The 13802-nt window shown below is 45.4% G+C and overlaps 1 protein-coding gene across 3 annotated transcripts in view; it reads right to left on the bottom strand.

The window, feature by feature from the left end:
* ADAMTSL3 (ADAMTS like 3) overlaps nt 1-13802 on the bottom strand; it is a 275111-nt gene that overhangs the window by 67000 nt on the left and 194309 nt on the right. For all 3 annotated transcript variants that reach the window (XM_084756348.1, XM_084756347.1, XM_084756349.1), the window contains 2 exons: nt 10877-11166; nt 6712-6841 (listed from right to left, as the gene is read on the bottom strand). In XM_084756348.1, the coding sequence (XP_084612474.1) occupies nt 6712-6841; nt 10877-11166 (420 nt within the window). The remainder of the gene's footprint in view (nt 1-6711; nt 6842-10876; nt 11167-13802) is intronic.

Genomic DNA, 13802 nt, shown 5'->3' with positions numbered 1-13802 from the left:
CCCCCTGTCCCTGTTATTCCTACACCACTGGTTTCTAGAACCTAAAACATTTTTGTAAACTTACCTTTATTTTGGCATGGAACCTCTGCCTCCCCTGGGCTTTCTCCAACATAACTCTCAATCTTTGAAAAGGTTATTAAAGTTGCAACTCTGAAATGAGGGACAATATTTCCTTCTGTATAAAAACAGACTCTTAATTCTGCAGGGTGGCCAAAGCCCATTGTCTGTTCTGGTCTTTCCAGCTTGGAAGCTCTGTGGCATGCGTTGCTGAGGATGGGGCGAGTGCGAACTCTGGCTAAGGCAGTGAGGATGGAGGAGGCACCATGTGTGGGGATCGATGCAGGAACAAACCAGCAAACTCCCCCCAGCAGCCTTGAAAAAAACATTTTCCAAATCAAGCTGTCAGGTCTCGCTGTGGTTTCGTGGTCAAATGAAGTAGGACACCAGAAACTAAACTCACCCCACTTTTTACCTTCTGCATGGTTCTAGCAAAGGTTGTCATTCTTAGAACTTGACCAAATCTGACTGTGTCACCCCCACAGACAGTGCCTGGTTTTCAATGGCTTGATTTTTTTTTTAACTTGACCATAGTGAGAATATAGCACTCACTCAGCACATACTGTACTCCCTGAATTTGAATGTCCCTTTGGGCCAGTAAGAGGTGGCCTGGTCCTCTTGATGCTGAGTAGGGACTCTGAGCTGCAGCCCCTTGAGTCCCATGACCACACTAGGCGAGGAGGGATGCTGCAATGGGCAGCACTGCTGACTTCTGATGGCTGGCAGGTTCCAGTTAGGATGCTTTTAACTTCCCGAATGAGGGCGCCAATGGGATTAACCACACAAACCCACAGGAGCACCAGACCCACAGGAGGCCACCAATCAATGCAAGACGTGCGCAAATGCAACCTTAGACCATCATCTCAAATCAAAGCTTGCATGGAGCTGAGGGTGTGGTGTTGGGAAAGAGACTTGCCAGCATTTTATACGTTCTGGGTTCCATCCTGACCATCACAGAGGGTAAATAAAAAATAATTCTGGAGATCAAGGGACAATGGTAATCCTAAAACCTATACTGTTTCCGTTTTCAGATTAATAATAATAATAATAATAAAACTAGGCACAGAGATTCTCTCATTCACATCCCTAAAGGACAGAAATGCTGGTATGGAGATCCGTCCTGTACCTTCTACGTTCCCATGCTTTTCCATTATTCTTGGGAACATCGAAAGTTCCTCTTTCTAAAGGGTCTGAGGTTGGGTTCCTATTAAAGTTCTCATGACCTTCACTTTGCCAATGAGAAGTGGGTCAGTGATTCCTGTTCAGGGAAAGAATTAACTAATGTCCTGGTAGAGAAAGACTGTGGGTCCAGGAATCTGTATGAGGAGTAAGCCAGAACCCACAAGTGAGCGCGAGCAAGCAGGGGTCATACCGAACAGTGTGGATCCAAAGCTCTGTGTGTGTGTGTGTGTGTGTGTGTGTGTGTGTGTGTGTGTGTGTGTGTGTGTATGTGTGTGTTTGTGTGTGTGTGTGTGTGTGTGTGTGTATGTGTGTGTTTGTGTGTGTGTGTGTGTGTGTGTGTGTGTGTGTGTGTGTGTGTGTGTGTGGTTAGGGCAGTGGCCATAGAAGATGGGATTCAAGGTTAGAGCCAAGGTCACAAAAAATTTGTATGTTACTAATGAGTTGCACTGTGATCCCCAGTGATGCTGAAATTACAGAATCCCTAGTTATCTGTAACCAAGAACTTATTTGCAAATAGCTTTTACAGATGGTTAAGTTAAGGGGTGGCCATAAGAGTGGTCCCTAGACAACCTGAGGGGTATCTTACGGTAAAAGAGGATTCTGGACACAGGCACGCTGAGGAGAAGCAATACAAAACCACAGGAAGAATGCTCTTCACAAGCCGCAGAATGCTGGAGGCTGCGAGTGAGGAGAGAGGCCTGGAAATGAGTCTCCTTCCCAGCCCTCAGAAGGAAGCAGCGCTGCTGCTGACTCTGTGGTTTTGGACTCCGTGCCTCCAGATCCGTGTGATGATGCATTTCTGTTCTCGCAGCCACTCAGTCTACTGCTTTGTTAAGGCAGCCCCAGGAATCTAACTAAGCCTTAGGCCAACTAAAGAAAGTGGATTTAAGTGCCCAGGTAAAAGAAAGTCAACCAGAGGGCTCTACATGAGGGAGTCACACTGTGCTCACCCTGCAAGTTAGAACAGAGACATCTCTCAACTCTTCTGCCCTTGTTGAGGACCTGGGTTCAGTTCCCAGCACTGACGCCAGGTCCTAAAGCCCACATCAGTCAGCTACCTGTAACTCCAGATCTAGGGGATCCATCACTGTCTTCTGATCTCCAAGGGCACCTGCACTCAACAGTGTATACACCTCCACACACACATACAGACTGTTTTAAAAATAAAGAATTTTGTCAATGTTCTGGGGCCTCCTTTCTTTCTGTGATAAAACACATCACACTCAGAGGATGTGCCATCAGGCTGTGGAACATTCTGGTTTTATTGGTGCCTGGTCTACTTGCCCGTACATCTTCCCTTTCAGCGTCCTGGACTAGAAACAGAGAGCAGAGTCCTGCTGAAAACTAGCTTCATGCCAATCTGGAATGATATTTGAATCTAGAGAGAAAGTATCCCAGGGTCTTGGGTTGTCTTTTCTCCTTTTGCCGTCTCTCTAGACTATTTCTTTTATATCTATTAGAGAGAGAGAGAGAGAGAGAGAGAGAGAGAGAGAGAGAGAGAGAGAGAGAGAGATTATTGAAGAGAGAAGTGATGGCAGGCAGCAAAGTTTCTCTGGAAACTAAGAGATTGGTTCTGCCAGAAGCAGCTTCCTTTCTGTGGTTTGGAAAAGGCAGAGTTTGGACTAGATAGTATTTAATGAGAAATCTCCACTCTTGTATTTGACTTTGTACCATGCAATTTATTTACTGTATGTTTTGGGGCAAGTTACCAACAATCTAAAAACTCACAATTCTGTTCTCATATTCAGAAACCAAGGTTATTTATATGTTCCATATCCAACACCACATTTCTAAATAGATGCGAAGTTATTGACTAAAATAGCAGAGAAATGTATGATATAGCACAGACAGTAGTTACAAATTCATTCCTCTGCTTAGCTTGTTTAAAGTCCATAGAAGATTTCTGTATGTGCTGTGAGACCCCTAAGACTCCTCTACTGAGCTCTGATGCACAGATAAGCACAGTGTGGGAAACAGGGCTATGCTCTGAGCATTTCTGGAAAACACTACAGAGATGGAGTTATCTTCATGGCTACAGACACAGAAGCAGACTCAACTGCATTTATGAAGAAATAACATTTTTGTCTATACACAGTGAAAGGGCAATAATGTCTCCATGGGTTCACAGAAAATCCCCACTTTCCCAAAAATATTTGATTCAGATTTCAACATTAGAATGAGAAGAAAGCTAAAAAAACATGGATACGTTTCTTGATCACTAAGGTTTGCCTGCCTAGTACCAAGCAGCAATTCTCTGAGCACTCTACACTACCCCAAATAAAGTCACCCTTTGTGCTTGCAGCAAGCACTCCGAGACAACCTCCATCCCCAGAAGACACCCAAATTCATGATGGCCCACGTCCCTTACATAAAGTGGTGTTGCCTTTGAATACCTACACACGCCCTGAGGCACTTTTAAGTCATCTCTAGGTTACCCATAGTACTCGGGACAACGTGAACACTGTGTGAAGAGTTGCTATGTTATACAATCAAGAGAATAATGACAGGAAATAATAAGCCTGGTGATAAACACTGTGGCCAAGAGCACAGAACTTGGGGAGGAAAGGGTTGGTTTCATCTAAACACTGTACAGTCCCTCACAGAGGGAAATCCAGGGCAGGAGCTCAAGGCAGCAGGAATCTGGAAGCATACACTGAGGCAGAGCCCATGGAGAAACACTGCTTCCTTGCTGGCTTGCTTTCAAACTACCATCAGCTACCCACTCTCATGGCGCCCAAGCTCACCTGCCTCGGGGTGACACTGCCCCCCCCCAATAGGCTGCGCCTTCCTACACCAATCAGCAATCGAGAAAATGCTCCACAGATGTGCTCGCAGGCTAATCTGATGGAGGCAATTCCTCTACTGCTGTCCTTTTTTCCTCAGGTGGGCCTAGCTGACAACCAAGATTAGCTACCACATTTGGAGATGTGTGGAACAGATAAAACAAATTCTCACAGCGCTAGAGATCAAACGCAAGGCCTTACATATGTTAGGCCCTTACATAGCCCTCTGTACTGAGCTATATACTCCTGGGCCATTAAAACAATTCTTTTGTTCATGATTGGTTTGAGTGTGCAATTGATTTGAATGTTGAACCCTTGGGCACTAAGAGCTGGCTGTGCTTGACACTCATGGAAAACTCTGGATGTGTCCTGATTGGCAGTGAGACCACACTTAATGAGTACTCTAGTGTGGATTACCCTGGAATGCAGTCACTGAGGTGTGACTGTGAGGCAATGGGCAGGGACTTCCTTGTGCTGCCTCTGGGCCTCACCTTGCCTGGCAGTATGAGGCCATGGGCCTTTACTGCATCATGCCCTCTGGGTCCAGAGAGGTGGCTCTGAGAGCAGCCAAGAAGTTCCTAGTATTTATGATGGATACTCAGAAGGTCAGAGATGTAGGGATGGACGGAACCACTGTGTCATCTTGTCGCACCAAGCATGAGGCATCTGAGCTGACCCCCTCCTGAGACAGCCCCTGTTAGAGGACAAGGCTTGTGGAGGAAGGACCACATCTCTAGGCCGCAAAGGACCTGGGAGACTGGAGTGGTCCAACCTCCTTGATCCTCATCCTTATGCCATCAAGGAAGGATGGGCAACATCATCGCCAGCACATTTCACAGAGGCATCAGGAGAATTGAAGCACAACTTATTTCCTAAATGCTCATAAAATGCACTTATGCTTTCTCGACATGGCAGACAGAGGACACAGTAACCTTCCACCATCACTTTGAGTCCTAGACATCACAAGACCTGCCTTTAGCAAGTGAAGGCAGCTTATCGGGTGGACAGCATAATTACTAAGGTTTCAGCAAAGAGAGTGAGAGGTGATGGAATGGGATCTAAGTTTTTTGGCATTTAATTTATTGCAGAAGAGTGCCTGACATAATAAAAGTAGACAAAGGGAAAAAACGGGGCTAGACTGGGAAACGTATGTGCAGCAAACCAATGGTGCTGAATTAAAATCATCTGTAGCCACACCCCAGCACAGAGGGCCCAAATCCACAGGTTCTTACAAGAACCTGGGCAAGGAAGCAGGTCACCTTTTAAGGTCAGCCTTTCAAAGCAAGGTGCCCCTCACCTGCTCTTTTGGGGTTCTAACATTTCAAACTCCACAATCTGACACCCAAGGCAGGGAAGAAGTAAAGGTGTCTGAGTGTGTGTGTGCTTCATTGCTGCTGTGACAAAACATTGACCAAAAGTGATGGGGAGGAACTGGCTTGCTGCCTATGGCTTGCTCAGCATGCTTTCTTATACAACTCAGGACCGTCTGACCGGAGTTGCTCTGCCTGCAGTGTGCCGGGCCTTCCCACATTAGTTGTTAATCAAGAAAATGCACCTCAAACATGTTCCCAGGCCAGTCTGATGGTGGTAGTTCCTAGTTGGATGTTCCCTCTCCCTGTGTGACTCTCATTTGTGCCAAGTTGACAAAGACTAAGCAGCACACAGAGGTAGCAGCAGATCTGTGTGTTTTAAGTAACAAGTAGACCACTGACTCATCCACAAATACAGATGATGCTCCTGCTGTGGGACCATGTGACCTGCTTCCTCAGGTGCTATATCATCACAGGGAGAGGTTCTTTTGAGGAGACTGTATACTGGAAGTTTTGGTTTCATCGTAAATATGTGTGGTTTCTGTGTAAATATGCTTTGGTTCTAATCCCAAGTGTGGGACTTTAGTTTGAGCTTTAGTTTATCTACACATGTTAATTGTCTTGTGAGGGGTGTGGCTTTTGCCAGCCTTCCTCCTGCAGCACAGAGAGGGGCGTGGTCTAGGGCCCTGAGGATATAAATAAGAGCGCACGCGCGCACACATACACACACACACACACACACACACACACACATACACACACACTGTCATGACCTGCAGTGTTGGTGTGTGGCATGTAGCAGTTGTAAGAGACCAGAGATGGACAGTAATGCAGTTGGAAGCAAACAGACAGAGAGAAATGCTTTGGGATACAGTGGCTTGGAGGAGACGGCCCACTGTGTCTGCTGTTGTCATTGTTGGAGATGGGTATGGCCCCCAAAGAACCAAATTAACCCTAAACATCCAGGAGAAGTAAAGGGGGCCCCTCTCCCCATTAACCTTCTTTCTCCTACTCAGGGTTGGGAGGTTGGAAGGAAGGTTGAGGCCTAAGTAATCCAAATACAGTAGAGTATAAAAGAGCCTCAGGAGGAAGAAGGGAACACACTGGCTGATTTCTATAATAGCAGGATAGTTTATGTCCACTGATGTTTGATGCAAATGAAAGGCTTAAGAGGAATTCTGCCCACCTTAATTGCCCTTGAATGTACCCCGAAGAAACTGGGGCCACAGCATAATTTGAGCAGATGAGAGAGTTCTGAATGGCTTGGCTGATCTGCTTCGAAGAGTCTCTGCATCTCTATCCATGGTGCGGTTCTCTTTGAAAGAGGGCATTACTGTCCAGAGAGCATTTCTAGCCTAGCTGCATAAGGGGGCACATACCTGGGCGGGCAGGGCTCTGTGTTACAGGCCTGACTCATTGCGGGAGGACGATGAAGCATGTCACACAGGCTGTCATTGACCGTCTGCTGGGTCTGGATATGTAAGCATACAGCTATGGCCTCTTGATGGCCTGGAAGGTGGAAAGAGAAACCACACATATGCAGAATAACTTACCATGCAAAGAAAGCAAGCAGGGTCTTTACGTCAGCACATGTTGCCTTGTTGACTACATCAGAAACCATCTACTAAGTACGCCCTCAATCCCAAGGCCTTAATACCCCTTCATTCCCACTCTAAACCCAACCTCTCTACTCTCTCCGCCAACGTCTACTCACCTGGAAACGTTTAGGAGCAGCCCATACTCAGAACCAGCTGCTTCCTAAGGAACTCAAAGCTGGGTGCGCCTCCACAGTTGCGGTGCTGCTTCCCAGCATGCACAACGGTTTTTCTAAGGGAAAACTACATCCTCTGCTAAAGATCATTGTTTCCTCTACATCACCGCCACTGATGAATCCAGTTGCACATGAAACCATTCCATCGTGGCTGGAGCTCCCCTGCACTGTTCCTGTAATTAGTGATGCTTCTTCCATTAGCAGAACTGCCTCCCACCACACAAGGGTGTGATGTGCCTCCATCCAAGTCCACAACAGCCTGGGAGGCCAAGTAAACGGCATCCGTAGAGAGAAATTAAGACTGAAGTGGGTGGTAGGTTAAAAACTAAAGATTTGGCCTGGGGAGATGGCTCAGTAGATAATTTGCTTGATGCACAGAGTTTAGACTCCCCAAGCCCAGGCAATTGCTCAGTGGCCACTCATCTGAATTCCAGCCTCAGAAGGCAGAGAGCTGGGATCCCCCACAGCAAGTTGCCTGGGGGAAACTAGCTAAATCCAGATCCATGAGCTCTGGGTTTGATTGAAAGACTCTGCCTCAGTGGATAAGGTGGACTCCTGATGTCAAGAATGATTCTTGACATCACTTAGGGCCTCTACAGGTACCGCCACACACGTGTGCACATGTCTGAACACGCACACACACACACTCATATTCAGCTTCTGCAGTATTTTGATAAATGTGTCATTTCTTAGTTACATACACACACACACACACACACACACACACACACACACATACACACACATGTCATATGCCAATATGAGGAACTATTCAAAGAAATATGTTATTGGGTAATCTTTTTGTGAAAACATACAGTGTTCTTGCACAAACAAGACAGGAGTGACATTGCTACATGATATCACATCATGAGACAATCATCAAACATGGCCACATTTATATGCACACATATATACAAATATACTCTCAAAGTCTTAATCAGGAAATAATATAGCAGGCATGATAAAATGTAGCACATTTATCTAATACCAGCACTTGTGAGGCAGAAGCAGGCAGATGTTTGTGGATTTAAAGCCAGCCTGGTCTACACAGTGAGTACCAAGCCAGCTAGAGCTACATAATAGTGCCCCATCTCAAAATAAGAAAACAAAGAACAAATACTTTTTTTCTGTTAGTTTAGATCAGTTTGAACTTGGGTTGTTGACAAGTTCATATCACACCTTCCCAAATAAGGGGTGTGTGTTGTGTTTGTGTGTGAGATATGTATGTGGGGGGGTATGTGTGTGGTATGTTGCATTGGGATATGTGTGTGATATGTTACACTGTGATATATGTGCATGATATATGTGTATGTGAGAACCTGAGATTATATTGAAAAGATTCGTTAATATGATTAAGTGAAGAGTACTCCAACCTTTCAGGCAAAGAGAAGAGAGGAAACTGAATGTTATGGACCCAGAGAAGTCCAGGGAATAGTGCCACACCTTAGCACTGTGCACATCACTCAGTGTCACACACAGATAGATTCAGGAACCTGTGAACATGGCTGATAAAGGTTAAGGCTCGTTGAAGGTTGTTTGGCCTTATGAAGGGCATCATAAACTTCACTGGAGCTTGACAGGAAGTCACCAATTATATCAAGACTAGCTGCATTAAAAACTACAGCTTGAGGCTTCTCAAGATTTGAAGGGATTTGGAGACAATAAAACAGTGATGGTTAATGTACCGTGTCAGGAACACATCTCCTCAGGGAGTATGTTAAAATGAGCCCAGAATGAACTGATGCAACTTTTATTCTCCTTCACTGCTTGTAGGGCTCATCAGGAGAAAAGCTGCTTTCTATGTGCCAAGAGCACGCCAGTGCTAAGGTTTTTTAAGGCATGTGAGAAGAGGTATCCATCCGGGGTCCTGAACTTAGACAGAGAGAAGTTATGTTTGGGGCAAACACATGACAGCACTGGGGGATGCTGAGGCTATGTGCTCTGGAGGTAAAGGGCATGGCTTGTGTTTCAGGCCCAAGTAAACCAGAAAGGCTAAGTTCCTAGGAAGATGGAATGGACTTCTAGGAACAACAGAGCAGTGAGTGAGAGGGAGAAAAAGATGGAGGCAGCTAAGGGCTTGCATGGAACCCAGGCTGGCCTCAAACTCACTAGCTGCGGATGGTCTTGGAACTGCTAATCTCCTTGTCCTGACTTCCCAAGTGCTGAGATTCCAGGTATGCCACACTGCACCTGACTCGGCTAAGGATTCTCTCTCTAGAAATCACATAAGGCCAGCACCACACACAAAACAGTAGCATTGCTGTAGCCTGGAGTAAGGCACATGCCACTTTCGCTGGGCTCAGTGCCAAGATGGCAATGTTACAGAACAGAGCTCAAGGATGATGTGTTCAGAGACTGGGACGAGGAAGGTAGAGATGGCCAGGGACACTGGAGAGCGAGGATTGAGAATTCAGTCTCAAGATTTGAGGCACAATGGTTGGCCTTGAGTTCTAGGACCTACTAGGGCGCTCCAAGCCACCAGCTCAAGACACTCCAGGAAGAGTGGAGTCAGCTCATCAGCCAAAGGCTCAGATGCATGAGCCACTGGCTCGTGGGCAGCAGTTTTTGTTTTCTGACCTACTTCAGGGATTGATACCAGAAGGTGATCAGGGAGTAAGCCCACTGCATAGCAACAGGCAGCTGAGTCAAGAGTCACAAGACAGGGTTCAGGAGTCCAGGGTCACTGGAGAAACCAGGGCACTTTTCTTGTTAGTAAAAGAGCTATCTTTCCTGGTGGTTATGCTTTCTTTTAAATTAAGTGTGTGTGTGTGTGTGTGTGTGTGTGTGTGTGTGTGTGTGTGTGTGTGTGTGTGTGTGTGTACGTGAGTGTGCATGGAATGTACAGGCACAAATGCCTGTGAAAGCCAAATATCAACCTCGGGTATTGTTCCATAGGAACCATCACGTTGTTTCTGAAACATGGTGCCTCACGGGCCTGGGGTTCACTAATTAGTTGGCCAGGAATTCCCGGGATGCACATGTCCTCATCAGCCACACCATCATGCCTGGTTTTACGTGAGTGCTAGGGATCAAATGCAGGTCCTCACACTTGTTGGCCAAGACTTTATTGGCTGAACCATGTTCCCAGCCCCTTGCTGGTTCTTTGCGTCCTTCCACTTTAGGCAGAAAGCTTAAAACAAGCAAGTAGACAAACAAACAAACAAACAAACAAAAACAAAACAAAAAACAGCTCTTGGATGTCTGCTCCCTGCTAATCCTTATTACTTAAAAAAAAAAAATCCTACAATGCTTAAATGATTCCAAGGCCCACTTTCTCCTCTTAGGAGAACCTGGCCATATACACTGGTTACATCCTATGCCTAGCCTAGCTCTGCACATCACCTGTCCATGCACACAGCTATCATCATGGGGGCAAGTGTGCTCTGGTTGCTGGCCCAGCACCAGGCATGAACGGAAATGCTTTCTCAGGCTGTGTCTTATTCACCATTGCAGTAGCTAGAAGCAATTCCATTCGGTGACGCCGATGTCTACATAAGATTGCTTCACCCCATCTATTTCCTAACTTATTCCATATTAATCAGTGAACCTCGTTCCCTCTCAGTGAAGCTGATCTTAGGCCAAAGGTACAGTTTTAAGTCACTCTATAATCATAACTCCCAAGTATGAAAGAAAGAAAAAGCATCGCTTTGCTATTAAATGAATCCAATCTCGACCTTGTAGACTTTTTCTAATTTGCATATGTGGCTTAGGTGACATGGTCATACCCTTAGCGACGGGCCACATATCTATCTTTTAGGAAGGGACTTGAATACCTCCCAAACATGTCGCAGTGCAGGGGGTAAAGCCAGCGTATTCCCAGTCGTAAGTCATCTCACTGTTCTCCTGGAGAGGGCCACCCAGCTCTTGAGAAACAGGGCTCTGGTCACCGCAGGCATCAAGGAGGCAGGGTCGCTCGGTGATTGGCTTGGGGCCTTCACATTCCTCCTCAGGGAGCTCAGTCTCCGTCTGTGTGAACGTGAGGAGCACCCGACACCTCACATCACGGACCTGAATGCCGGGCCCACACGTGGTACTGCAGGCCGACCAGGGCCCCGGGATGAACCTGGGCAACACCAGAAGCCAAGAGATGGGTCACACACGGTGACTGTCAATGACATAGTTAGCATGCTTTAAAATCTTACAACCAACAAAGAGAACTCTTCGTTAAGGACACACCGCTTTTGCCTTCACACAACAATCAAATGCTAAGACCCGTATAAAGTATTACAGTATTTCTTAAGACATGATAAATAAACCCTCGTTTAGAGATAATCACGTGATTTCATTTAAAACACGGGTAGTTTTTGCTTATCTCTATTCAGCCAATCTTTGGTGAGCTTTTCCTTTGTAATGGAAGGAGTAAGTACTACAGGGTAAGGCAAATGTGTTTGCAAAGCACGTGACGCTGTAATGTTCTTTCATGTTTAACAAACACCTGGCCTTCTGAATGTTCTTGAACATGGGTGTGAGTGCACAAACTGACCTTTGAGCGAAACATTTATTCTTTACCCTGAATTATTACCCACCAAGTCGCAAAGGTCTTCAGACTGGGCCTCTCAAACGAAATCTACCCTGCAACTGTTCTTGTAAGAGCTCATCAGCTACAGATGATTTTTATAGCTTGGAACTGTTGGTGGTGAACAAAGATACTATTTTGTGATACATGGAAATTAAATGGAATCCACATTTTAGTGTCTAGAATGAAAAATTATACCAGGAACACAGCCACACTCATTTGCCAACCTTTCATTTATGGGTGTTTTTCTGCTACTGGGCAGAGTTGAGTGTTTGAAGCAGATTAGTTATTCTGTCTAACCTAAAATATTTACTCTCTGGCCTTCTGTAGGAAATGTTTCTAATATTTGTATGCACTCATTAAAAATAGGTTCAGTAGTGACATGCATATATAAGATACTCTGAAACAATACTTCATATGTCAGATATTAATACATTAGCAGAATGAGGATGGGAAGAAAGTTTAGTGAGTAAAAGTGCTCGTTGTGTGAACCTTACAACCCAAGCTTGATCCCCAGAACCCAAGTACAAAGGTGGATGTGATGGCAGAAAACTGTAACCCCAGCATTCCTATGGCAAAGCAGAGAAAGGAGAATCACCCAGAAGTTCACCCAGAATAATCTGAAATATGCAGCATACTGTCAGAGACAAAAGGGACGCTGCCTCAAACAAGGTACTGGGCCCCCTTAGCCCCCAAAAGTTATCCTCTAAGCATCACACATACTTTTCAATATGCATACTCATACTGAACACACACAGACACACCAATGCAGGCATACACACATGCGCATCAACCTACACATATGCACAAATAAATTAGCAACGTTTTTTTTTTTTAAAGGAAAATAAAGTGATAGGTGAAAGAATTCAGTGGCAGCTTAGGCTTGGAAGACTCTGAACTGAGTAATGTTAGTCAATAGGTTTATTTATCATAACACTTCCCCTAAGGCTATGATATTTGACTTCACACTGTAATAACTGAAATAAATACAATCAGAATCACTTTATAAGCAGAACGCTGTGCATTGGCTACAGTGCTAGAGAAGTGAGAAGCTGCTGCTGAGATGCGGAGATGCGAGTCCTCACATTAATGTTTCTTTTTTTTAAATTTTTTTCTCCTTTATTAATTTATTCTTGTTACATCTCAGTGGTTATCCCATCCCTTGTATCCTCCCATTCTTCCCTCCCTCCCATTTTCCCCTTATTCCCCTCCCCTATGACTGTTCCTGAGGGGGATTACCTCCCCCTGTATATGTTCATAGGGTATCAAGTCTCTTCTTGGTAACCTGCTGTCCTTCCTCTGAGTGCCACCAGGTCTCCCCCTCCAGGGGACATGGTCAAAGGTGAGGCACCAGAGTATGTGAGAAAGTAATATCCCACTCTCCACTCTACTGTGGAGAGTGTTCTGTCCATTGGCTAGATCTGGGTAGGGGTTTAAGGTTTACCACCTGTATTGTCCTTGGCTGGTGCCTTAGTTTGAGCGGGACCCCTGTACCCAAATCTGCCTATCATAATGTTCTACTTGTAGGCTTCTAGGACCCTCTGGATCCTTCTACTTTGCCATTCTCCCATGACTCTCTCATCTAGAGTCCCACTAGAGTTAATGTTTCAAAGCCACTGAGCAGTGTGCTTCTAAGAGCTCCCAAATCCTGTAGGCAAGGACTGCTAAGATGCTTGAGTGACTCTCCCTCAGAGTGAGCTGCAGCCATGCTGGGATGCGGCTTATTCCATCCCTCAGAGGATTAACATCTCAACCTAATAACTCTCAAGCTTCCATCTACCTTAAACTCTCGCCTCAATAACCTCCAGCTCCACATCAAACTAGCTTGTACTGAAACTCTTGTCTGCTGTGAAAGAGAGTGACTTGCTTCACTTGAGGATCCATCTCTGAGGATAATTGCTGCCTCTGCCTCCCACTCCACTGCTACAGACATGGGCACCTGTCAACACTCATTGACGGTTCACTTCAAACAGGTAAGACTCACCTACATGCTATATCCCTAACACCAATTATTAAAACTGCTGTTTTAGAGTCATAGCAAGAGGGAACTTAGGTAATCTGATATTGAAGAGAATTTAGACAGCAACATGAAATAGAAAGCATTTTCCAAAAATAAAATAAAGACGCACCTTGGAAAGGTGTATTGTCTTCTAGAAAGATGTGATGTAAAGAAATGTAACATT

This window comes from Acomys minous, assembly GCF_964271855.1.
Source record: "Acomys minous genome assembly, chromosome: 2".
Taxonomy (NCBI): domain Eukaryota; kingdom Metazoa; phylum Chordata; class Mammalia; order Rodentia; family Muridae; genus Acomys; species Acomys minous.
Note: the sequence above shows the minus strand (reverse complement) of the source record. Positions and strands in the feature narration are given on the sequence as shown.